We start from the raw sequence: 26,860 nt of genomic DNA, 5'->3' as shown, positions 1-26,860 counted from the left end.
GATGCAACACATAACTGAAAACAACCCTCTGATATTTTTTCATGATACATTCTTAGAAATGTATTTTATCTTCTTTCATACAATAGATTATTTCATCTGTAAGTCGCTTTGGATAAAAGCGTCTGCTAAATGAATACATGTAATGTAAATGTAGATTAAAATGTTTAGATAATTTTTTTTTTAAATGCATGTTTTTATTTATATATTTATTAAACAAAATGTTCTATACTGCCTCTCACACACACAACCTTCTGAATTCTCATATGCTCAACAAGGCTGCACAGTAAAATGGTAATAATGTGAAATATTATTACTATTCAAAATATATATTTATTTACTTGATTACTTCACAAACATAATTTTCAGCAGCCATCACTCCAGGCTTCAGTGTCACATGATCCTTCAGAAATCATTCTAAAAAGCTGATTTGGTTCTCACTCACAAAGGGACAATCTGTGAAACTGTGTCAAATTTAAGACTGAAACTGTTCTTAACATTATACATGTCTGTACTGTCACTTTTGATCATTTGAATGCACCCTGGCTTAATAAAAGTATTCATTTGTTTCGAAAATATAAAATATGAATAAAAGTATAAATAAAATATATAAAAAATAAACTTTATTGACATAACATTTTTGAATGGTAGTGCATATTCTTTAAGTCATAATATTTAGTTCTTTGAGAATTATTCAAGAGCATCTGGCTACTTTTTTTCTTTTTTCTTTTTTACTGAATAATACAAAATGGCAATTAGCAGTAAAGTAATGTGTTTGGCACTAATCTGAGGTGGTCTGAAGAGAGAGTTTGTGACCATAGTTGGAGAATAGTAGGCAGGTGGCTAGGCAAGGCCTGTCGTGAGGAAGAGTGGAGCGGACAGCTGGCCCTGTCAAACAATGACTTATTCTTCACCATCCACTGCACTATAAACCTGCTCTCAACTGCACACACACTCCAGGAACTCCTGTGTGTTTCAGTGCATGTGGAATTGTACCATTTCTCTCCCCTAACATGGCATAAACTCAAGTGTCAATATTTTAGAGTATCTAAGGCAATTTCTTAAATTTGAACTCCTTTTAGGTGATTTTTAAAAAAGGTTTTATAAACCTGCTTCTAAAGACGGTTGAAAGAATAGCTCAATTGATTTGGTTTTCATCTAAATCTAATGGCCCTTAAGGGGAAGTCGTGGCCTAATGGTTAGAGCGTCGGACTCCCAATCGAAGGGTTGTGGGTTCTAGTCTCGGGCCGGACGGAATTGTGGGTGGCGGTAGTGCATGAACAGCTCTCTCTCCACCTTCAATACCACGACTTAGGTGCCCTTGAGCAAGGCATCGAACCCCCAACTGCTCCCCGGGCGCCGCAGCATAAATGGCTGCCCACTGCTCCGGGTGTGTGCTCACAGTGTGTGTGTGTGTGTTAACTACTCTGTGTGTGTCCATTTCGGATGGGTTAAATGCAGAGCACAAATTCTGAGTATGGGTCACCATACTTGGCTGAATGTCACTTTCACTTTCAAACAAATAGTACAGTAGGCTAACACAACTGTGATTATGGTATTTTGGTGGAAATTTTGTAGATTCATGCTAAAAGCTATATAAAGATTAAGAAAATCCTTTTTATTACAGTCATTATACTTCCTAAATATTTTTTTTTTTTTTTTTTTTTACATAAATGTACTTATAGATATCCTATTACATTCATGTTTCCGTGATAACCGAAAGTGACAGGGAGAGGAAGAAAAAAGGAGTTGTTTTGAAGCTAAAGGCTGTGAATTGAGGGGAGAGAAAGAGATTATGAGGTGTATATATTTGTTCCTCAAACCTTGAACACTTGAATCAAAATTATATGGTCTGGTAAGGATTTGTCCAGTGTGTTTGATTTATAGTTTGTAATGGACCGAAGGGCAGATGAACAGTGACCATACAGTATGTTCAGCGCACATCCAGACCAGCAGGTGGCGCTGATTATCAACAAGCTACAGCAGAATCAGCGCAGACAATGTTGAAATAAGAGGTGGAAAGACTCTTCAGTGACATTTCATCAACGCACAATGTCTAAACTGCAGGTTTTAGGTGTTTTTCTGACAGAGAGATTAACATTAGCTGCGCAGGAAATTCTTAAGGCTGTGGAAGACGTATTTTCAGAGTATAATGAGGAGATGTGTCGCTCCAGACTGGAGGTTGCGCTGCTCAAGAGAAGACTGCAGCAGACAGGAGTTCAGATGGACTCTGGTTAGTCAGTTCATCCTAAATCTCATTCTAATACTTATTACTGTCATGTTATGGTTTTTATAAACACAAATAATTAAGACTTAAATGTTTTTACCCCAGCCCTTAATATTAGATTATTGAGATGTTTAGATCATGCCAAAAGAGCCAATGAAGAACACTTTGCCATTTTTTTTTATTGTGAATGTAGCGTTCTTTGTTATTCACGTATCAGTTTGACTAATTTACGTTTGCCATACCTGAAATCACTTATACAATCCCTGAACTCTTATAATCTTTAAGAACTGAGTGTTTGTTTATTTATTATGTTTATTCATGTAGTAACGCAGCTTTGCTCCTCTGAGAGTCAAGGACAGAAATACACCCAGACACTTTCAGAGGACTGGAAATCTGATCATGACTTGAAAGATACAGCAATGCATATGATCTTAGATATTTGTACAAAGGAGGAGGAGAATGAAGAGGACATGCCTGTGTGCAGTGAATCAACATCTGTATCCCCATGTGTGGACATTTATCATGATCAGACACCCAGCAAAGACACTGAAACCCAAGTGATGGACAGTAGTGAGAGTAATTGTTACTTTATTGAACAAGCAGCTCGGATTAAGAATGAGCCAGAAACATACATCACCTGTCAAATTGAGCATAACATCACAAATCATGGCTCGGATGATTCAGGCGTCAGTGATGTTTCCACTGACGTCAACAAAGTCAAAGTTAGCCACATAGGCTCGCCCAGACATGAGACACAGATATTTAATGTAAGTCTGTCTATAAGTGCAAAATAAATGTCTCTTAAAATGAAGTACTACTATTTTTGTTGTATTTTAAGACACTTTTATCCATAAATGTGAGATGTCATTGTTTTACAGCTGCCCCTCAATCAAGAGATGTTGTCGCAGCATCAGCTGGAGCTGGCCCAGATAAGAGAGAGGTACTTGAATAAATGTTTTACTGTTTCATCTGTGCCTATCTGAGTTGACATTTTGTAGTCAAGACAAATTCTGCTAAGGATTAATAATGGAATAACAGGAAAAAAAGTGATTTTCACCATTATTTACAACAGGATCTGCATCTTCGTTGGTTTAAATAAAAGATTTTTGTTATAAGATACTACTTTGTGCATCAAAACCACTCCTTTCTTGATAAAAGTTAAATTAAATTAAATTAGACAACCAATTTACATCAGCCAAATGTGGCATTTTTGACAGCATGTCAGTCTCTAAGTAAAATTTTTTTTACTTTTATTTGTATTTAAGCAAGTGAATGTATTTTTGTAAATCGACTTAATTCCGTAAAATAAGCATAATTAACTATGCAACACTCATTTCACATGTCTCTGGCACTTTTTATAATTCTGTACCCAAAATTCAAACATAGTTCATGTATGATTTCATGTCTGCCAAAAGCTTAGACTGGCTGCTGGTTGGAATATTAGAACTTAAAATATCAACATAACACTCTCACGGGCATCAATCTCTTCACTGAATACTTGAGTCTAAAAATAATGAAAGCACATTCACTCTCTGACAGCAGATGGCACTAAACTGCAGAAAATGCAGCCCTTACCCTGGAAACCCCTTAAATAAAGCTGCTGTGCTACTTTCTAAAATATATTTTAATAATTTTAAATAGCCATTCAGATTTTGTGGATTCGCTATGGTGTTCATCACAGCTCCAAATACTTAAATATTTCGACTAAATAGGCTATTTATTTTCAAACTTTTTTTTTTTTTTTCATTTTAATCTGGATTACAACAACATGCCGTAGATATTGTTTGAAACTGTTTTATTCTTTATTGTTCATTCACACTTGACATCAGGGCTTCATTAGTTAACATTAGTTAATTCATTAGAAAAATTCTTCTGAACATTCATTAATCTTAGGTATTCACGTTGTTAAAATTGCAGTTGCAGCTGTGTTATGTAATGAGCTAATATGAACTAATAAGATTTGTATTTTTTAACAAAGATTAATAAATTCTATAGCAAATGTAGCAATTGCTCATTGTGAATGTTGATGGTTAACTAATGAGGTCTTATTGTAAAGTGATACTGATTGGTCTTTATAGTTCTTTTGCACTTTAATCTGTGTAAAACTTTTAACTTTATATATTTTTCTGTATTGCTTTATTGTATTTAAATGTTCAGTTATTTTTGTTATAAGGAAAAAAATATTTAACCTGTTATACTGTATTATGACCACTTTTTTAAAACTAAATTTCAGTATTGCTATAATACCATATACCGTAATAAAAACATTAGCAATTAATTGTAACACGAAAATTTGATACCAGCATATGCCTAGTCATCGCTTTCTGAAAAGAAAGAGAACATGCAGGCCTGAGTGGCTTCGATATGTTGTCTGTCAGACACAATAACGTATCTAACACGTATCGTATGTTATGTATAAACAGGGTTCCTGCGGGGTCTTAAGTCTTAAATTTGGTTGTATCAAATTTAAGTCCTTAAATTGTCTTAAATTGTACAAGGATGTATTAATTATGATTTCAAGCGGTCTTTAAATTTGGGGACGGAAAGACTAGAATTGTGATATTGCTGAATGTGACGATTAAACTTCAGAAGGCTAACGTTTTGATCTGATTGAATAAACATGAGCCCTGCACATTTAAAGTCGAGTGCTGCGCTGCGTTGTGTTCTGCTGTTACCAAGGAAAGTTATATTTCTTCTACCAAACGCTCCACTTGCTGGGAGAGAATGAATGAGCATTTTTAATACAACTGTTGTTTTGTTCAGAGTTCAGAAAAATGCGATAATCGATGTAATGTATTTACCCAGCAAACACGCAGAGCTTTAAATGTGGACTGGTGGATCGATAAGAAGACAATGCATTATAAAAATCTAAACATAGAGTGTGCAATATGTATGGCCTGTGATAATATCGTAACTGTAGTTTTAATGATGTGCTATTTGATATTATGAGTATAACGTTATTTATTCATAAAAAGTATGCATGATTACAAATGTGATATTGATTTTTTACAACAGTAAAATAAACAAGTAGTTAATATTAAGATATTAAGTTTTAGACAGTATATTTCCTGTTTTTTCTCTATTTCTCAAAAAAAAATAAAAATAATATATATATATATATATATATATATATATATATACAGTACAGACCAAAGGTTTGTAAACATTACTATTTTTAATGTTTTTGAAAGAAGTTTCTTCTGCTCATCAAGCCTGCATTTATTTGATCAAAAATACAGAAAAAAATGTAACATTGTGAAATATTATTACAACTTAAAATAATAGTTTTCTATTTGAATATACTTAAAAAAATAATTTATTCCTGTGATGCAAAGCTGAATTTTCAGCATCATTACTCCAGCCTTCAGTGTCACATGTAACATCCAGTCTATCACATGATCATTTAGAAATCATTCTAATATTCTGATTTATTATGAGTGTTGGAAACAGTTCTGCTGTCTAATATATTTGATGAATAAAAGGTTAAAAAAGAACTGCATTTATTCAAAATAAAATAAAAAAATTCTAATAATATATATATTCTAATAATATATTTTCTTTACTATCACTTTTTATCAATTTAATACATCCTTGCTGAATAAAAGTAATGATTTTATTAAAAAAAAGAAAGAAAAAAAATGACTGACCCCAAATTACTGACCAGTAGTGTATATTGTTATTACAAAATATTTATGTTTTAAAAACATAGCTGCTGCTTCTTTTTTTTTTTAATTTTTTATTCATCAAAGTATCCTAAAAAAAGTATCACATGTTCTGAAAAAATATTAAGCAGCAGAACTGTTTCCAACTTTGATAATGAATCATCATATTAGAATGATATCATGTGATAATGATCCTAAAAATTCAGCTTTGCATCACAGAAATAAATGATAATTTAAAGTATAATACATTTAAAAACAATTATTTTAAATTGTTATAATATATCACAGTATTAAATTTTTTTCTGTATTTTTGATCAAATAAATGCAGGCTTGATGAGCAGAAGAAACTTCTTTCAAAAACATTAAAAATAGTAATGTTTCCAAACTTTTGGTCTGTACTGTATATATATTAATTTCAAACACAGCCACAATGATTCGGTTCAATCATAATGACTTACTTACTAACAGTACTGCCGCTACTGGAGGTTTTAAATTCACATTTAAGGTATTTTTTCACTTTTTTTTATAATTTCAAACATAAGTTTTCAATATTTTATGTTTAAAATATAAAAAAATATTCATGCATTTGTAACTGCAGGTTAATGTATTCCATGTACATTAACCTGCACATGGAGGTTAATGCGCTGCATTAAACAGTGTGTAAATGCATATAAATGACACTTCTAATGCAGCTTCTGTGTTTCCTCTAAATTCTGTTGATGCTGATTTAATTTGCTTGGTAACAACCCAAAAGCAAGAATCTGACTTAAAAAGATGCACACTTTTAGAAAAACTGCTGTTACTGCTGTGAAATGACCACACAGAATATGAAGAATATAAAAAAAATCAGGAGTCAGCTGTCCACAATAGTCCTTAAGATATCAGCACAATAACACAGCAAAATATCATCTAATTATAGTTATCGATAAAATCCCAGAATATTTTGGAGATTTTTTATCAATATTTCACACTCCTAATTTGTTATGTAATTGATATAATAATTTATTGATGATAATTGTTTAAAGTAATATATTAATTAATACTAATTTACTTTAAAGGCTGAAATTTAAAGTTTTATAAGTGTACTGAACTGTAAATGATGTCATTTTATGGTATTTTATGCTACATTATATGGTACTATAGACATTGCCCTACCCCGCTCTTATGATATTAATTTTATGTGTTCAGGTCTTAAAAAAGGTTTAGAAAAGTCTTAAATTTGAGCTTAAAAATCCTGCAGAAGCCCTGATAAATTTGTTCTTCACTATAACTGAATGGGCAGGAAACTGAGTGAAGTGCTTTACACTGCATGCTAAAGAGAATAAATGTCAATCCCATTAAAAACTACCCATTCAGGTTCTGTTTCTAACATTCTTGATTTTGATGAATAATTCTAATCTTTTTCTTCTCATAATTTCTCATAATTTTAGAAGTAGATGGATTGTTATGTAATGTATGATCTTTAGATGAATTCCTGTGTTTGTCCAAATTGTCTGTGATATGATGTAATATATATTATATAATTCCTATATATAAAATATCATTTTTATTTCAGAATGTCTTTGAAAATCCTGCCCTGTGTCTCTGACTGTAAAAGTAAGAAAAGTGAACCGACTCTCTGTCAGGATGAAGTGTCAAAATCTGGCAAGCAGAAACCCGACAGAGCAAGATATAGTCAGGCCTGGAGGGAACGTCTGGAAAAAGACCCTGTAAAATTTGCTGAGTTCAGGGCTTTTGAAGCTGCAAGAGAGTATAGAAGAAAGAGGACTGCTACATCTTTAGAAATCGATAAGGATAATAATTGTGAGAGACAGAGAAGATTCAGAACCAAAAAGAAGTTACGACATCAGTGTAAAGCTGATGATAACCCTCTGCCACCTAAAAAAACGAAAGTCTTAACAGAAGAAGAGAGGATTAAGAAACGGGAGTATGATAGGATAAAGAAAAGAGAAGAGCGAGAGAGGATGGGAGAAGAGAAGAAAAGACAAATTCGTGAAAGAGATGCATCGCAAAAGAGGGAAAAAAGAAACAAGACAAAATTTCTTACAGACACTGCACATACAAATTTTGGCTCTGAATCGTACAGCTGGAACTAAATCTGCAAAACGGATGGCAGTGTTACAGATGAGAGAAAAAATTCTGGCTGATGCCGAAAAGTTGGACATTGTTAGACTTCATCCATTGTTGTACTCCATGTTAACAAGCAACTTTAAAAGCTTGAGGTCTGGAAAAAGTTTGAAGATGAATAGATTTTGATGGCCCACTTCTAAAAGAACTTCAATCCACTTTTAAAGCTCTATAGAAGGAAACTGGATCCTTAGAGAAGCAGAGCCTGATTGTCACTGGTTTATTGGTTGCCAAAAAGTACAGAATGCAACACATTTAAGCAAAGACGCTTTAATCTTCTTCCAAGCATTTCTCACTAAATTATCAAAGTCCTCATCCAGTGAAAGTTATACATATATTTATATATATATATATATATATATATACACTTTTTTTTTTTTTTTTTTTTTAGAAAATGACAGATCGTTTCACTAGATAAAACCCTTATTTCCTCGTCAGGTATCGTGTAGAGCCCTTTAAAGCTGCACTGAAACTGTAATCTTGTCTTTCAACCGTTTGCTAGCCGTTGAAGTCCACCATAAGGAGAATAATCCAGGAATGTTTCATCAAAAACCATAATTTATTTTCGACTGAAGAAAGAAAGATGTAAACATCTTGGATGACAAGGGGGTGAGTAAATTATCAGCAAATTTTAATTTGAAATTAATTTGAAAACTAAAAAGTTAAATTTAATATTAAGCAAGCATTATGAAAACGGGGCTGGGACAATGTGCCCGGAGCTTGTGAATTGTATTGGAATGGGGTCCAGCTTTAAAAAGAATATGCCAATAATAATTAAGTGGTAAAAAAGCGGTATTTATTATTGTGTAATTTCAGGATTTGCAGATAGAAATTCTCAGGGATAACGCTGTCCTGTAAACCAATCCTACCAAGTGATGTTTGGAACCAAGTGGTAGAAGTTCTTGAACCATTAACTGGCGGAGGACTGTGAATGAAGTTTCTTGAGCTGCATGGAGTCAGCAGTTTTTTTTTTTTTTTTTTTTTGTTTTCTGGCCCAAGACTTATGATGTTGAGCTAGTGGAACCAGTCCACATATTTCATGGACATATTAACCTCTCTGTTGATGGATAAAACATTGATAATACAAGACAATAATAAAAAATAAAAAAAAATTATTAATCTATTTCTACCCCTTTCTCTAGTGTGGTGTAATTTAAGTAAAAGTAATTGAAATGTACATTTAATTTATGTTTTATAAAATATATCTGTCAGAAATAACATGCATTGGTTGTGCTCAGATGATTTGGTTGCCATCAAAGTATATTGGCCCTTATTAAAATTAATAACATTTTACCATTGCATTCAGTACAGTATCACAAACTATGATAATGATATTTTAGACTGATGGTAAATAATTTATAGGAAAAATAAGACAACCCCTTTTTACTACAGTCATTATAGTTTCAACATGTTTAGGTTCCTATTTTTCAACAACTACCATAAATGTGTTATAAAAGATGCAATTACATTCATGTTTCCATGGTAACAGAAAGCAAAGGAAGAAAAAATGATGCGAAATGTTATTTTGAAGTCAAAGGATGTGAATTGGTTTGCTGAGGAGAGAGAGAGAGACAGATTATGTGGCAGACATTTTTCCTCAAATCTTTAATTCTTGCATCAAAATAGCATGGTTTGGTCACTGTGTTATCCAATTATAGCTTGTAATGGACCAAAAGGGCTTTTTAACATAGATGAACAGTCATTAAAGGAAAACATTATTTTACAGCCCTCTGGAAATATTGATTCTGCCTGGTAAATCGAATTATTTAACAGTAAAATTATTTTATAAATTTTTTTTGTGGCAAAACTGTAATAAATTGATAAATTAAACACTGGTAATTTGCCATTAGTAACGGATAATATATATATATATATATATATATATATATATATATATATATATATATATATATATATATATATTAGTTATGCAGTTTGTTAGTATCAGAATTTTTTTTTTCTACAGGTGCTGGTCATAATTAGAAAATCATTAAAATGTTGATCTCACTAATTACATTCAAAAAGTGAAACTGTATATTATATTCATTCATTACACACAGACTGCTAAATTTCAAATGTTTATTTCTTTTAATTTTTATGATTATAACTGACAATTAAGGAACCCAAATTCAGTATCTCAGAAAATTTGAATATTGTGAAAAGGTTCAATATTCAAGACACCTGGTGCCATACTCTAATCAGCTAATTAACTCAAAACACCTGCAAAGCCTTTATATGGTCTCTCAGTCTAGTTCTGTAGTCTACACAATCATGGGGAAGACTGCTGACCTGACAGTTGTCTAAAAGACGACCATTGACACCTTGTATACAAGGAGGGCAAGACACAACAGGTCATTGCAAAAGAGGCTGGCTGTTCACAGAGCTCTTTGTAAATGCACATTAATAGAGAGGCGAAAGGAGGAAAAAGATGTGGTAGAAAAAAGAGTACAAGGAATAGGATAACCACACCCTGGAGAGGATTGTCAAACAAAACCCATTCAAAAATGTGGGGGAGATTCACAAAAAGTGGACTGCAACTGGAGTCAGTGCTTCAAGAACCACTACGCACAGACGTATGCAAGACATGGGTTTCAGCTATCGCATTCTTTGTGTCAATCCACTCTTGAACAACAGACAGCATCAGAAGCATCTCGCTTCAAAAAGGACTGGACTGCTGCTGAGTGGTCCACAGTAATGTTCTCTGATGAAAGTAATTTTTGCATATCAGGGTCCCAGAGTCTGGAAGAAGAGAGGAGAAGTGCACAATCACCGTTGCTTGAGGTTTAGTGTAAAATTTCCACAGTCTGATGGTTTGCAGTGCCATGTCATCTGCTGGTGTTGGTCCACTGTGTTTTCTGAGGTCCAAGGTCAACACAGCCATATACCAGGAAGTTTCAGAGCACTTCTTGCTTCCTGCAGCTGACCAACTTTATGGAGACGCAGATTTCATTTTCCAACAGGACTTCCAGTTCCTGGTTTAAGGACCATATCAGATCAACCTGGGCTCTCATAACACCTCAGCAGTGCCACAGACTGATCAACTCCATGCCACGCCACATTGCTGCAGTAATTCAGGCAAAAGGAGCCCCAACTAAGTATCGAGTGCTGTACATGCTCATACTTTTCATTTTTTATAATATACAAGTTTCAGTTTTTGAATGGAATTAGTTAAATAAATCAACTTTTTGATGATATTCTAATTATATCACCAGCACCTGTATATGTGACCCTTTCTGTGAAATCAAGGCTAAAGTCTCAAAATTTATTTAAGAGATAAACAAGCATCAAAGTTTGATTTCAACCAAATTATGTAACTATAATTTAAATCTTTTCTCATGGTCTTACTAAAGATAGCTGAGTTCATGTGGAAAATAGTAAAGTGTGTGTATGAATAAAGCAGAGTTGCACATCCAGACCAGCAGGTGGCACTGATTGTTAACGAGCTACAGCAGGATGAGCGCTGACACAACAATAGATGAAACGTTATGGATGTGGAAGTAAGAGGTGGATATACTCTTCAGTGACATTTCATCAACGCACAATGTCTAAACTGCAGGTTTTAAGTGTTTTTCTGACAGAGAGATTAACATTAGCTGCACAGGAGATATTTAAGGCTGTGGAAGACGTATTTTCAGAGTATAATGAGGAGATGTGTCGCTCCAGACTGGAGGTTGAGCTGCTCAAGAGGAGACTGCAGCAGACAGGAGTTCAGATGGACTCTGGTTAGTCAGTTCACCCTAAATCTCATTCTAATACTTATTATTGTCATGTTATGGTTTTCATAAACACAAATAATGAAGGTTTTAATGTGTTTACCTAAGCACTTTACACCAGTCACACGTCTTTAAGTATAGTTTACAGCTCACTGAGATGTAAACTCATTGAGGTTTACATCATGCCAACAACAATACCACGCCATTTATTTTATGCAGCGTTCTTTTTTTACACGACTATCGGTTTTGCTAATATACTCTTGTCATATATACGGTACACACCTAACATTTACCTATGATTATTTACTGTTTTTATTCGTATAGAAACGCAATCTCGCTCCTCTGAGACTCAAGGACAGAAATGCACCCAGACATTTTCAGAGGACTCGAAAGATACAGAGATGCAGCTGAAGCTAGAAGTTTATACACACCCCGAGGAGAACGAAGAGGACATGCCTGTTTGCAGTGAATCAGCATCTTTATCAACATGTGTGGACATTTATCATGATCAGACGCCCAGCAAAGACACTGAAACCCAAGTGATGGACAGTAGTGAGAGTAATTGTCACTTTATTGAAAAAGTAGCTCGGATTAAGAATGAGCCAGAAACTAAAACTGAAACAGGAACTACCTGTCAAATACAGCAGAACATCACAAAACAAGATTTCGATGATTCAGAGGCCAGTAATGCTTCCACTGACGTCAACAAAGTCAAAGTTAGCCACATTGGCTCGCCCAGACATGAGACACAAACATTTAATGTAAGTCTGTCTATATGTAGAAAATGCCTCTTAAAGTGAAATATTATTATTCTCATTGTGTTATAAAACAACCTTGTACAAAAATGTGAGTTGGTGGATGTCATTGTTTTACAGCTGCCCCTTAGAAATCAAGAGATGCTGACGAAGCATCAGATGGAGCTGGTCCAGACAAGAGACAGGTACTCAAATATACTCTTCACTGTTTCATCTGTGGCGATCAGAGTTGACATTTTGTAGTGAAATCAAACATGCACTAGCTAGACTACACAAATCCTTCGCCTGTCAAAAATGTAAGTGTTGAGTCAAAATCTGCTAAAGAGTAATAATGTAAAAACTGTGCTTTTTAGCTATTCACTACAGGATCTTTATTTTTATGGGTTTGAATAAAAAAAGTCATGAGACGATAAAAAAAAAACCTTTAAAAACTGTTATGAAAACCCCTAAAAAACTTGATATTCAAAATCAATGAGTTTATGACATCTGAATATAAAATTGTAATGTGATTTATTTAAGCCACAAAATACACTTCATTCTGTTATTAGGTATAATGAACTATGCAAAAAGTATTTCACTTACCCAAAACTGCAAACATTGTTCACCACTCATGCATGTTATCTCATCCGTCTAAAACAAAGGTTGAAATATTACAACTAAAAACATCAACGTAACACACTCATGGGCTCTTCACTGAATATTTGCTGGCTAAAAAATAAATAAAAAAATTCCTTACCATTTATCTGTTTTCAAAATCACATCATTTGAATTTCACTGCATCAATGACTGTCAAAACATAATGTACAAATTACACAGTAGTATTTACAAGAAGCAGAAATGTCTGAAAAATGTCTGATCACTAGTTTGAACACTGTATTTTTAGTTGTTTAAAAGATTAAGGCAATTTATCAAAGTTATATAAACTTTTACACATGATTTGTTAATTGAATTACCCTTTACGGATTATAAAATTATAAAATCATTTCTTAAATATGATTTCGTTTCTCTTTCAGTCTGTCTGCATTGTTATAAAAACATTAAAAACAATATCTAAAAAAAAGGAATAAAAAAGAAGGGGAAAATAGTTACTTTCAAATAAACTTCAGCTGTCATGGAATCGTTTTTGATGCTTTTGTTTTGTGCTGCTCATCCTGGGTGATTCTCACAGACACAACAAAACATTTCTAGATCAAGTACACTACAGACATGTTACTTTACTGTTAGTTATATTACTGTCGTTATTGCTTCCAATTTCAGTCGGTGACTTTCTTTACTGTTGCACATATTTCTCAATCATTTCTCCATCTCAACATACATTTCATCTCAACATCTCAACATTAAGCGCTTTGTGTGCCTAGAAAAATTAAATTAATTAATTAATACTTTTAAACTGGAATGTGAGCACTGGATTGCATCAATGAGAGCTTAATGTTAAAGCATAATTAATATTAATACTTTTACCTAAACATTATTAAATAAAATAAACACTATTGTTAACAAATTTGAGGTCCATAAGTTTTTATCTAAAATGCAGTCAAAACACTTAAGTTGTAAAATAGTGTTACAATTTGAAATGACTGTTTTGTATTTTTATATATTTTAGAATGTCATTTATTAGAATTTTCAACAGCCATTACTCCAGTCTTCAGTGAACCTTTCTAATATGCAGATTTGCAGTTATTTGATTAAAATAATTTCCTTTGTTTAAAATTAAATCTTTTGTAACATTGTACATCTTTTGTAAATGTACCATCACTGTTGATCAGTTTAATGCTTCCTTGCTGGGTGAAAGTATTGATAAAAAAAATCTTGAATGTTATTATTCATTTAAGCAATAAGTTGGAAAATTGTAATTAATAGTCTGAGCTAAAAGGCAGTTGCGCTAAACCGCACAATCCTTTTAAGTATTAAGCATGCAAATGCAGGGGCTGGCATCCCACTAGCCAGTTTTTCAGCAAGTTTCCCGGTATTTTGATGTGTGTGTGATTCCACATTCCTCAGTAGGTGGGTACTAATAGCCTCAGTGACTCAACATCCTACGGAGTTAATGACCCTGCTTAGTCTCTGACAATATCCAGCATGTCTGACATTTTTTTCCCCAGCAAGACTAATTGTTTTCCATTGTGATTGTGTAGCAACAAGTTTTAAGGAGTATTCCTACATTGCATCTACGATAAGACCTGGATGGATTAATGAAATCTCACTCATTAACAGGGCAAAGGAAGTCAGAGGCAGCGATGTAGCCTGTTAACCACCTTCTCTTCTTAACCTGTGCATGTGAGAGAGCTCTTAAAGAAAAGAGTGAGATTCTAGCTAATATAGTCTGTAGATGTGGACATTCAATGTTCCTGTAGCTCAATTGGAAGAGCACTGCATGATCAAGCACTAGGTTGGGGGTTCGATTCCCCGGAAACACATGATATCTAAAAATTGATAGCATGAATATAGATGTGACAACGCGTTGGCTAGTGGGACACCTCCATAAAGAGGCAAATGCTTACAATAGTTTAATTTTAAGGCCAAATTTTTCCTGTTGTTTAGATTGGCAGATGAAGAGCAAAAGAAGGCTGCAGCAAAAGCTAGATCCCTAAAGCACAAGCAGAAAGTATACAGGAATCCTGAGCTTCGTGAGGCATACAGGAAAAAGGAGAGAGAGAGGTATACTGCAGCTTACATGTGGAAATTCCTGACTGTAGGTTAGGTACATATGCATTGTATTACTAAGTACACTTAAACATTTGGGATCAATAAGATTTCATTTTCTTTTTTTATTTATTATTAATACTTTATTTTGCAGGGATCTGTTAAATAGTTAATAAATTAATGTAAAGCCATTTAGTAATATTAAACATTATTATTTCATAGAAACTTTCTATTGTTCCAAATGTAATCCAAATGTAACATTGTTACAAGAAAGAGCAGCACAAGAATCAAGTTAATTATATTAATTAATTATTTATCAATTTTCAAGTTAATTATATTTGAAAATATATTCAAATAAAAGTTATTTTAAATTGTATGAATATTTCATAAAACTTTATTTTACTGTATTTTTGACTAAATAAATGCAGCCTCTGTGAACATGAGAGACTTTCTAAAAATCTTACAGACACCAAACTAATATACACACTTAGATGTGGTCTTAATGTGAAAATCAGTTTTAGATTGAGCTTTTTAGAATCAGCTTAACACTGACTCACTGATATTTCTAATTTTTGTAGATATCAAAGACGAAAATCGCAGGGGAAAGTGAAATCCGCTAAAGATCTGAACCCAATAGAACTGAGAAGGCAGCAGATAAAGTGGAGGCAGAATTCAGCCTCTTACAGGAGAAAGCAAACATTTCAGGAGGTTTTAGTCAACACTAAAGAAGACATTAATCAAGTCATTCCAGTGCCAGCTACCACCTCCTCTGCTCAACATTATGCTGGTTTTAATATTCACTGAGATATGCACAAAAATATTCTTGTATTCCTGTTATTCAGCTGGAAGATTATGCATGTCGCTAGCTAGTGCCAAGGTCATTGGTACGATTCCCAGAAAATCCACTTGATGATAAAATCAGTGTATTTAATGTACTTTACAACATCTGCCAAATGAATGAATGTAAATATTCCATTAAAAAAGTAAACTGCATGCAGTTTCTAACAGAAATACTAGCACTTTCACATTCATTCAATGTGTTCAGTGTAAAAACTTCCTTGACATTTACTTTAGAGTTCATAAATGACCAAGTTTTGGAATCAAATTTTGAAATAAAATGGGAATGATGCAGTGCCATGCAGTGTGCTTGTGTTTTTCTTTTTTTCTTTTTTAGCTGTGAGTGCAATGCATCAAATGCATTCACTTTTACTTTAAATTTTCATCTCCAACAATGGGGTCTTCATTACTGCAATGGGGGGGTGTCAACATACAGTAACTTATTTTGTATTTGCTACATATTTTCTTTAATAATATGCAATGCATTTTTTGCACAGAACTTCAACTCATAAAAGTTTAACCATTTAGATTATTTGGACATTTGTTTGTGAGAATCACCTGATGAAAAGAGAAGCCTTTTTCCCAATAAATATCATCAATACATCTGTTTTAAGTTCTGGTCTTTCTGAAGTAACATATTTCTTTTCTCTTTTTCCTTTTTTTCAAAGGAAATTACAATCACAGCAGGAAAGGAACAAGAGAAATAAGAGTGAAAATGAGGAAATTCGCAGAGTAAAGAAGATGAGGCACTTTGAAGAAGTGACACTTGATGAACAACAAACACGTAAGGGCATTTTAATGAACAGTCTACTTAAAAAATTAATTTATTAATAAAAAAAAAAAAAAAAGGATTTGTCAGATATTGTTTCACCTGTCTTTTAGACACACAGGATAAACAAAAAGTCTAATTTTGTCACTTCTCAGAGTCCAAGACAAACCTGGCTGACATTTGTTTGGAGGACGTTCAGCATGAAGAGGAACTGTCTGAAAGCTACCCGACACATCATGATGTTCATGGAAATCCACGCGGTACAGGAGAGTATCTGTGTGTCGTGTGCCGCAAAAGATTCAACACGCCAGGACTGCTGAAAATTCATCTGCGAGTTCACTCTGGAGAGAAACCCTACCACTGCAACTTTTGTGGGAAAAACTTCAGACAGTCAAGTCACCTGAACACACATGTCAGGATCCACACGGGAGAGAGACCTCACATCTGTCAGAGCTGTGGGAAGACGTTTATTGACTCCAGCGCAAGAAACAGACACTTCAAAAAGTGCGTTCTTATCTCTCTGCAAGCACCATGAAATCCTAAAGAGCACCTGTTGTTTTCTGTAAACGTCATGGTAAATATTTTCACGGCTAAAATGACAGCAGATGATTTTTTTACAATAGTTATGTTTCAATCGATAGGTCTGATCCGGTGTCATTAAAAACACAACCACTAGAAAAGTGAAGTTTTATCTTTTTTTTTTTTTGCACAGAAATTTTACCTGAACTCCTTAAAACACTTTCAGTGGTACATTTTCCACAGAAGAACTGATTGAGTTTCTTGAATCATCTGAACTGAGGTATGGCTCACATTTTGACCATGTAATGTTTTATTTAATGAACCAATTTTAAATCTTTTTTTCTGCTTGGAAAAAAGCTGTTTGTCTTGTTTCTTCTACTTAATATTAAATTCGTATTAGCTAGCATATTTATGAGAAAATGTACTAACTTATTTATTACACTTTTTTTTTTAAGCAAACAAAATATTGCGTTTCATTTTCATACATGTCTTTGGTCTTATTTTTTAAGCTGGTAGTATAGAAGGTATAAACATTACTGCAGTTTATAGTATTTTTTTTATTTTTTTATGGGTGAATTTTGTCTGTGAATTTTTATGAATAAAAGATCATGTTTTTTACAATCTTATTTAATTTTGCTTATATCTTCGCTTTCTAAACATGAACTTTTTTTTTTTTTTTTTTTTTTTTTTTTTTTAGGATTATGAAGTTCAGTTCATGGGCAGCAATTTATTAAATTCAACATGTTAGTTCAACTGAAAGGTTCAATCATATCACAGTGTCATAATGTAATCTAAAAGGACTATTTCAATAAACCATAAACATTACACATTTTTTTTTCTGTCCATAAAGTATATTCATCCATTGACTGAAATAAATAAAATAGAAAGCAGCAGCAATGAACCACAATGTGAGTGTTCTGGTGTATGAAGAAAAAAAAATCCATCTTATCTAAAATGAAACACTTTAACCATCTCAAACTCTAGGGGGCAGAAGTGATCCACTGTCCTTTTTATGATCCGATAAAGCATTTCCAGGGCATTTTCTTTAAATTCTTAACAGAAAAATCACCAAAAGCAGACATTTTACATGCCATTCAGGCAACACATGTTCCACATCCTCTGTAACATAATTGCTAATTCAATTTATTAGCAGTCACTTCTTGTCGCCAAACGTTGAGACCTTTTCAAATGAAAAGCTGTGACTGTGAGAGCTGCGCCACAAAGAATCCACACAGCACACATTTGCATTCACACAGCTCTAATGTCAATACAAAAGTCAATAGAAATCTACATTACGATTAGCCTTGCTAACCCACATGCCTCCCGGGCTGTGAATGATGCTGAAGAGTCATACAGACTGTGTTTACGGAGTAATGAATACACCGTATTAGTAAACCACCGAAGAACAGTTCACCTGCAGCTTCCTGAACTCCCTGAAGGAAAATTTGATCACTCTGTAAGCATTGAGGTGTTATTTATTTAGCCTTATGTCTTTCTATATGGTGACCCAGTAGTACACAACACAACAAAATCTCCACGACACAATGGAAGTACTCCACAACGCAAAGAAATTATGCTCTGTGTTGTGATTTCGATATGTTGTGCACTAAAGGGTCACCGTAGGGTTCTGACCTTTACGAGTACAAACCATAAACTGTATACAAACAAAAGACTATAAAGACTAAAAAAATAATAATAATGCGAGGAAGCATGTTGTTGTTTAATCCCTGAGAAGAAGAATTTAAATGATTCTATTAAACAAACAACAGATATAGCTGTAGGGACACAGATAGCTTCACACTGTTCTGACCACAATCATTTTTTTCTCACATGAAGAATGGAACAATAATCCACTAAGCTCATTAGTTTAAAAAAAAGCTCAGATAATAACACAATGTTTTTTTGTTTTGTTTTTTGGTATAAATTACTCAAGAGTTACATCATCATTCACTCCTCTCTCATTTGCTAGTCATTTTTCGACCTAATTATTAATTATTATTATTATTTCTTTTTTTTTAAGTTAAATGTCTGTACTTTCTGGAAGTGTTCTGACATTTTCAGACATTCTGACACATTCCAACTGTGTGTATAAGTTTGGGAATAGAATTATACACAAATCCTACAGTAAACTCTGTAGCTCATTGGTATTTTCGCTCGCCTCTGAATCGCCTAAGGCACAGTTGAAGGGAAAAACACATTAAAGGCCTCATAGCTTTTTGAATTCTATATGTTCTTTTTTTTCCTTTTGCTTAGCTGATGTGCTGAAAGACATTTTTGAAGACAGTTATGCTGTATCTTTTATAAGCTTTATAATACAGTATTGAAAGCTCTTCAACAGCATAGGGTCAATATCAAACACTAGAGCATTGAAAGCATGGTGTTTTTGTCTCTGGTCGGTTTCCCCCGCGGTCAGTCCTCCAGGCCAATCAAACCCAAGGCCTCTTATTCGCTGAAGCCTTGAAGTACTTTACCGTATCCATGGCAACATCTGCCTGTTTGGTAAATGGAAGACTGCGCCTAATTTTTCTTGCAATTAAGAGTTGAACTGCTGTACACAAAAGCCCTGCAGGCTTAGTTGTGAGCTCATACCTCAAAGGACTCACGTTGTGGTTCACCGCTGCAGTTAGTCGACAAGACTTACACTGGATCAACACTAAAAGTAAAAATCCACTTCATTCAGCAGCAGCAGGATGGGAACATGCAATAGAATGTGACAGTAAATGTGAAAGAATATTTTGAGCAAGTATGATTTTGAGGCTTGTTTGTTCATGGTGAGAGTTTGTGCATGCCGTGGCTCCCCCGCAGTTGTCAAAGAACCTGCCAGCCATCCGGTCTCTCCAGGGTCCTGTTATCATTGGGAGAAAGCATCAGTCTGAGTAAGTCAGCCTGCTGATTGGGCTTGTGGGACTGCTGTCCAGAACTGTTTTCTGCCACTGGTGCATAGATGCACACTAACAGTGCATTAAGTGTTATTGTGTATTTTTATCCCAGCATAAAGTAGCATTTTTAAACAACAAGGATACATTTCATTGGTCAAAAGTGACACTTATTTTATTTACTTAGCCTTTTTTATTCTAGTCTGTTTGTTTTAGCTAATAAAAATAACAAACCTGATAAATGCATTTAAAATGTACAGAAACAGCTGTGCAGAGATGTTCGCAAAAGCTGATGTTACAGGTTGGATACCAGCCGAATGTTGGCTTCAACCCAATTACACAGTTACGATATCACCCAACCGTTCTATTACAGATAGATCGGAAGCCAGGCGCTTGGAATTGTCAACATCTGAAAACAAATTAAAAACTATTCAAAATTCAGTGGATGCCTCGGTCTCATTTATATGCATTAACATTTAAAAGTTTGCTGTCCGATTATAATAATATATGTCATATCTGTGCCCTTCAGCAAGTATAAGAAAAACACTGAAATAAAGTTCAATCAAAACACTAAAGTTAAATTCCAAATTAAATCTAGATGAATCCATAGAGCTTCAAAAGATACCTGCCTTAATTTGCTAATTTTGACAGCAAACGGAAGCCAAGAAATAAAACTATATATATAATATAACACTACATTTATTTCATTTTATTATCCAATTTATTAATAAAACATATAGTAAGCTGTTTTGATCTGCTTATAACTGATTTGTTGCTAGTTCAAAATGGTCTACCAGTTTGTACCATAGACTAATAACCAGTTAAGTCATTCTAGAACCCAGTTTCGAAACTCTATCATCTTAAACTTGATCAACAGGCCAAGAGTGAAAAAAAACAGAGATGGTTTACAGGCCCTAGTTACCAAATAAAGCAGTAGGGCTGGTTGCACATGTCACAAGCAATGGATAGTTGCTAGGCTACTGTGCTGGTGGAGGCCTGAGGCCTGCAGTGCTTCTGTAGATGGGAGGAGCTGACCTCTAAACTCTGGGGGGTTTTATGAGCTGGTTGCCTGCTTTATTGCATTACAGAAAAAACGTGATTTTAGTTTCTACAGTTGTTTTAGAGTCTGTTTCACTGTTAAAGAAGAATATAGGCCTATTTTTATCATTCCTCTTATGAATAAACAGGAAATATTCTTTCATGTTTTTTGATGTAAAAAAATAAAGAGAAAACCCAAATAATGCTTTATTTAGTGGGCAAAAACACATACCCCTTACTTCAAAGATGGTGAAAATGAGATTTATCTGATATACTGAATAATTTATCTGCCTGTGTGTATCTGCTTGATTATATGCTAAAGGAAAAATTTCACATCACTGAAAGAATTTTACACTGATGCCACATTCATATAAAACACAGTCAGATTATGTGGCATATGGGACTGGTAGCAAACCAGCCACATTTTTGAAGTATAAATCCTATTTAACTAGCAAATGACACATTACTGGCATATTTACTGTACACTGCTGTTCAACTTGTTTTTTTTTTTTTTTTTGATTAATACTTTTATTCATTAAGGATACATCAAACTGATCAAAATTTTAAATGATAAATATATATATAAATATTAACCAGCAAGACTATTTTCAATATTTCAGCAGCAAATCAGAATATTACAATGATTTCTGAAAGATGATGTGACACTGAAGATGGAATAAAGATGCTGAAAGTTCAGCTTTGCCATCAATACAGGAATATAGGAATATGTTTGTGTCTGTTTATGAAGCAGCCAGTAACTGTTTGGGAAAGTAAAGACCAGCCCAGTCTTTCAAATTCAATCCTTTGAGTTCCACACAAAAAAAAGAAAATAAAAAAATGGTGACACTGGTTTGGAATGACTCAAAGAGCTAATGATAAGAGAATTTTAATCTTCACACTCTTCACACAAAACCAGACAAAATAGATAAATGGATTTTTAAAAAACATAAGATGGTACATGAAAGATGTTGATCCTTTTTTGATGAAAGATATGAACTGTTTCCAAAAAAGCCAAAGTACCAAATGATATCTGAAGATGTAACAAAGGGAACTCCATGGGCATAATATCATTTTTTCTTTTTATATATATATATATATATATAGACATTTACTTGCACAGTGGGAGGTTTAACAGACATGCAGTACCAAATATAATGCCCAGGGGGAGCTGGCATTCAAAGTACAGAATGATTTAATCATTCTAGCCAATGCAATGGTGCAACATGTATTTGTGATATGCCTTATTTCACAGCTAGATCAAGACGAAGCACTATGGATAAACAAGTGTGCCTGTCATTTTACAGAGTAACACAACTTCATCCACATCCTTGTTGATCCTGGAACAACAAGGCTCCAAATTCTCACAAATCTGATTTAAGTGAAAAGAAAAGTTCAAGATAGAGGAGTTCAACAGCATTCATATGTGCTACATATTTAATAAACCAAAAAATGACAAAACCAGCAAAACATTATTTTACACTTCCAATGTTCTCTCAGTGTCACCTGATCGCACAAGTGACTTGCGCATAAAGCGACAGGACTTCTTTTTCAATTCCCTGAGAAAACGGCATTACGCAATACACCTGCAAAGACAAACCCAACAGCTCATGCACGGAGGTCTTAGACTGACTAAAAAAACACTGTTTACTGCAATCATCCTTCCTTATACTCACCCCTATAGCCATTTAGAAAAACTAATCCTGCTATTGGACTGCAGCAGCCCCTCAACCTGAGAAAGATTCTCTGCAATTGCCATGGAAACTGTCTGAAAAGAAACCAGCAGCATTAATACCTGTTGCCATTTTCTCTCCCTGCTACATCTACTGTACATCCACATAATGGTAGAAACGGCAACAACAACAAACTCGCATTGGCAGGCAAAAGCTATAGGCAGCTTCTGCACGCCAAACATATTACACATATTAGGATCTTCATATGTGAGGGGGTGGGCCCTGTTTTAACCCGATAAGCAAACGCATCCATGCTGGTAAATCCAATAAATGATCTTAATAGGGTAAAAGAGTACAACGTTATCTTGCTTGAAATTGGGAGCAGGCAAAATTATTCCCAAATGTTTTGATCATTATGCGAACACATTATATATCTATGCTTGTGGCATGCAGCTACTTCCCGAGAAGATATAGTTCAGGGTTTCACCGCCTCATCTCCCTAATAATGTGGAACATTTATCTAATGCTAAAGACAGAACTAGCCCAATCCTCCTCCAACAGCAGCTTTTATTTTATGATGTTGGAAGTGCACCTCACTGGAATTAGTTATTGGTTATTACTTTAACTGTACTTACTACATGGCGCTCTGGAAAACTTGATTCTGATTGGTCAGTTGTGGAATTCAGTGGTCATTGCAAAAAAATAAAGCCTTAGCAGATATAAAGCACAGTCTACTTACACTCTAACGACTATATGTCTACGTACAGTATTTATTTGTATGAAGAGTAACCGTTTAACGATTAAAACAATGTACAGACAGTACAAACTAAATTCGGGGTGTTCAGGACTACAATATGGGGCTTTTAATGACCTACTTGACTGTACATGATCCCTATCAAATCAAATCCCATGTGGGCAGTGTTTAATATTTAGCATGTCCTTATCACATCCTTTATCAATTGATTTTAAGCAACTCAATAGGGACATCTTATCGTATCACTTATCTACACTCTCACAAAAATGTGCACAAACTGTACTTTTAGTGGTGCAACAGTTTGTCAGTGGAGCAGCACTCTTAAAGGGACATCTTTTTGCCTTATTTATCCCAACAGGATCACAGTAATATCTTTAGGCAACATAATACTACTCTGAGATACTAATATTTCCCTTTCAGACAAAGTTGTCCCTTCAAGGGTATCATATCAGTGACAAGCAGTTTTTTCTTACTTTTGGCCTGAAAGGCTGAAAAATATATGGACACTTTTTTTCTACACAGAACCTGCCCAGGACAATGAGTATTTAAAGGATTTATGTGCTCATGAGATAAAAAAAATTTTTTTTTTAACCCACATTATCTCATGTATTGCCTTCATTCTGTTTTTGAAATGCTAATAGATGGTAATTATTAAAATCAGATAGTGGTTTGGGGCAATTTCAGAGCTCAGTGTGTGCAAGCATTTTGGCTTGGCTTGATATCACAAACGAGTGTTTTTGGCCACAGGTACAAAAGTCTCTGTACAGGTCACTGATGAAAGGTCTGATCGATGATGTCTACATAAATGATGTCTCATCATCAAGGCTAAACTGACCAAAATTCCCACAGCTTAATAACATAAACAGATGCCATATTTTTTCTTTGGGTATTCCAGTAGTGAAATATTTTTTTCACAGAAACCATTTCATAATGTGTTAAGGGTCCGCAAATCTATTTGTTATGATTTGAGCTTTCAGTTCTCAGTAGCACTTTCATTTTCCAGCAAATGTGCGGTAGCTACTTAAATTAAATGAGCAGAATGCAGATGGTTTCATGAGAATACAAATTGACCTCTCTGTGTCCCATCATGTGTATGAAAAATAAATATTTGATTCACTCAATTATTTGAATATTTTAGGTCAGTAACCTTCCCCACAAACCATCGGCTCTATCATTCTGATATTGCACAAGCACAGCTGTTGAAGGCTCGGATTTGTCAGACAGAACTTGTCAGATTCTCTTGACTATGTGGTTTCCTCATGTGTGCATAAATAAATATACTCATAAGTACATATATATATATGATTAGTTTCCAGGTCTAATCCATGCTTATGTCTTCTCAATGATGATTCTAACTCTTGTAGAAGTTCATTAAAGAAGAGAATGTTGTTTGCTGGATTTACAGCTGCAAAGACAATAATACAAAATTGGTGTACTCCGCACATGTATACAAAAACCTTTAGGATTCATAGCCTCATTAAAATAGTGACTTGTGAATGTACAACAGCATGGCTGAATAAGGCTCTGTTGCTTCCCCTTTCCTGATTTGTCTGTTTGAACTAAAAAACTAAAAAAGTTGATCTATATATATATATATATATATATATATATATATATATATATATATATATATATATATATATATAATTAGTTGGTGCTTTGGTGGGGAACCACAGTTAAAATCCAGCTGGTGTCGTTTAAAAAATAATAATAATAATTAAACTCCAGATGTTATCTGCTTCCACAGTGCGCTTCTATTCTTTTTAACTTCATAAAAAACATCTGCTGAATTGATGATTTTTGAAAAATTGGGAAATGAAGGCTTGGGCTAAATAAATTGATGCAAATTAATAAATATATAATATATTATTTAAATAAAAAATATAGTCAATAAAAAATATAAATAAATATTTCAACTAATTAATACAGTCAAACAATATAGATAGTCTATTGGTATTTAATAGTACAAAAAAGAAAAAAGCTATGACCCCCACTCAAGTTTTCTTGTGATTTTTTTCATGCCTTCTTGTTTCTGTTTTTTATTTATTCATTTATTTTTTTTACCCCCAAAAACAGATTACTGTGACAGTTTGTGTGGAACACCATCTATCAAATGGAGGCTTGATCACGTATATGGATCGATTCAATTCACTTTCATGCCCTTGTTTCAGTGACCTCCATGATCAAGAGCATTGTAGTGGAGCAGACTCCATAATGCTTTGAGCAGCTGTAGCTTCAGACACTTTATCATATCAGCTAAATTATCCCTTCCCACCCACCCCCAGAGGAAAACTAAACAAAAAACAAGTGCAGCCAATGTTGTAATGCTTTATAAATACAGAAAATATATACTCTTTGTCTGCTGTGAAAAAAAAACACTGTTTGCATGTCAAAATAAATAAATAAATAAATAAAAAATAATTTTGCTTTAACATCTGCAGTAACTGAGCTTCAATGGAAGGCAAGAATATCTGATGAATATCTAACAATGTTGTTATTTGTCAGCTAAAACTCTTTCTAAACTTAAAACTAAATCTAAATCTGTTTTCTAAATTGAAACAAAAATTTAATAAAAGAAAAAAATTAAATGAAAATTATTTAGAAGTTAACACTTCTAATTTTTATTTTTAAATTACAAAAAAAAAAACAACAACTGAGAAAAAAATTAAAGCTGTATAGAAATACATAAAATATACACCAAATTACTACAACTAAACCTGAAATAAAATTATATATATATATAAAGCTAATTAAACCATTAATGCTAAAATAATATTAAAATAACACTGGTCAGTACGTATTTGATTATTGACCTTAAAATCTTATCTTAATATTAGTATCACATAATAACATTTCATTGTTTCACATTTTCAGTAAGTCTGACTGAGATTTTTGAAGCCTACTCTATATATGTCTAACCAAGATGGTTGAATCTCATCTCAATCTCAACTAGCCTCAATCTTTCTCTGTCCCCCTCACATTCCCCCTTCCACACCAAGCAGCTTCACGTCTGTCTATGGTGTGTGAATTAAAGAGACGCGGTAGACAGGGACCATTTGAAGTTGATACGTGTTGCTCTTGTGGGGAACGCCACCCCTTTGCAATTTAGCAGAGAAAAAAAAGAAAGAGAGAGGAATAGCAGTACAAAAAGCAGAATACATTTCCATTTAATCTGTCGATATAGAGTCTTCTCTCCAGGGGAGCCTTTGATCTGAGATGCAAAGCTTTATTTCACTGTCAGTAGGTACTGTGCAGTGCTGTCTGGATAGTTTG

General features: G+C 33.8%; 2 protein-coding genes and 1 long non-coding RNA gene across 6 annotated transcripts; all 3 read left to right on the top strand.

The window, feature by feature from the left end:
- Positions 1–1,998: 1,998 nt before the first annotated feature.
- On the top strand, positions 1,999–8,360 carry LOC113111219 (stress response protein NST1-like). Its single transcript, XM_026275791.1, has 4 exons — positions 1,999–2,230; positions 2,549–2,991; positions 3,103–3,164; positions 7,442–8,360. Exons 1-4 carry the CDS (start codon positions 2,050–2,052, stop codon positions 7,980–7,982), a joined length of 1,227 nt encoding a protein of 408 aa, XP_026131576.1. The 5' UTR covers positions 1,999–2,049; the 3' UTR covers positions 7,983–8,360.
- Positions 8,361–8,410: 50 nt separating this feature from the next.
- Positions 8,411–9,142, top strand: LOC113111220 (uncharacterized). Its single transcript, XR_003293288.1, has 2 exons — positions 8,411–8,622; positions 8,830–9,142. It is a non-coding gene; the product is annotated as an uncharacterized LOC113111220 (long non-coding RNA).
- A 2,139-nt stretch (positions 9,143–11,281) lies between these two features.
- Positions 11,282–18,083, top strand: LOC113111218 (zinc finger protein 681-like). 4 transcript variants are annotated; one of them, XR_003293287.1, is made up of 7 exons: positions 11,283–11,735; positions 12,051–12,487; positions 12,602–12,666; positions 15,023–15,139; positions 16,630–16,745; positions 16,886–17,529; positions 17,947–18,083. XR_003293287.1 is itself a non-coding variant. In XM_026275788.1 (6 exons), exons 1-6 carry the CDS (start codon positions 11,489–11,491, stop codon positions 17,263–17,265), a joined length of 1,362 nt encoding a protein of 453 aa, XP_026131573.1. In that variant the 5' UTR covers positions 11,283–11,488; the 3' UTR covers positions 17,266–17,831. The 4 variants fall into 4 exon arrangements, 3 of the variants coding, with proteins under 3 accessions (XP_026131575.1, XP_026131573.1, XP_026131574.1); XM_026275788.1 differs by lacking the exon at positions 17,947–18,083 and having other exon boundaries at positions 16,886–17,831; XM_026275790.1 differs by lacking the exons at positions 16,630–16,745; positions 16,886–17,529; positions 17,947–18,083 and adding an exon at positions 15,703–16,622 and having other exon boundaries at positions 11,282–11,735.
- The last annotated feature ends 8,777 nt before the right edge of the window (positions 18,084–26,860 follow it).

The sequence above is a fragment of the Carassius auratus genome, chromosome 11, assembly GCF_003368295.1.
Source record: "Carassius auratus strain Wakin chromosome 11, ASM336829v1, whole genome shotgun sequence".
NCBI classification, from domain to species: domain Eukaryota; kingdom Metazoa; phylum Chordata; class Actinopteri; order Cypriniformes; family Cyprinidae; genus Carassius; species Carassius auratus.
Note: the sequence above shows the minus strand (reverse complement) of the source record. Positions and strands in the feature narration are given on the sequence as shown.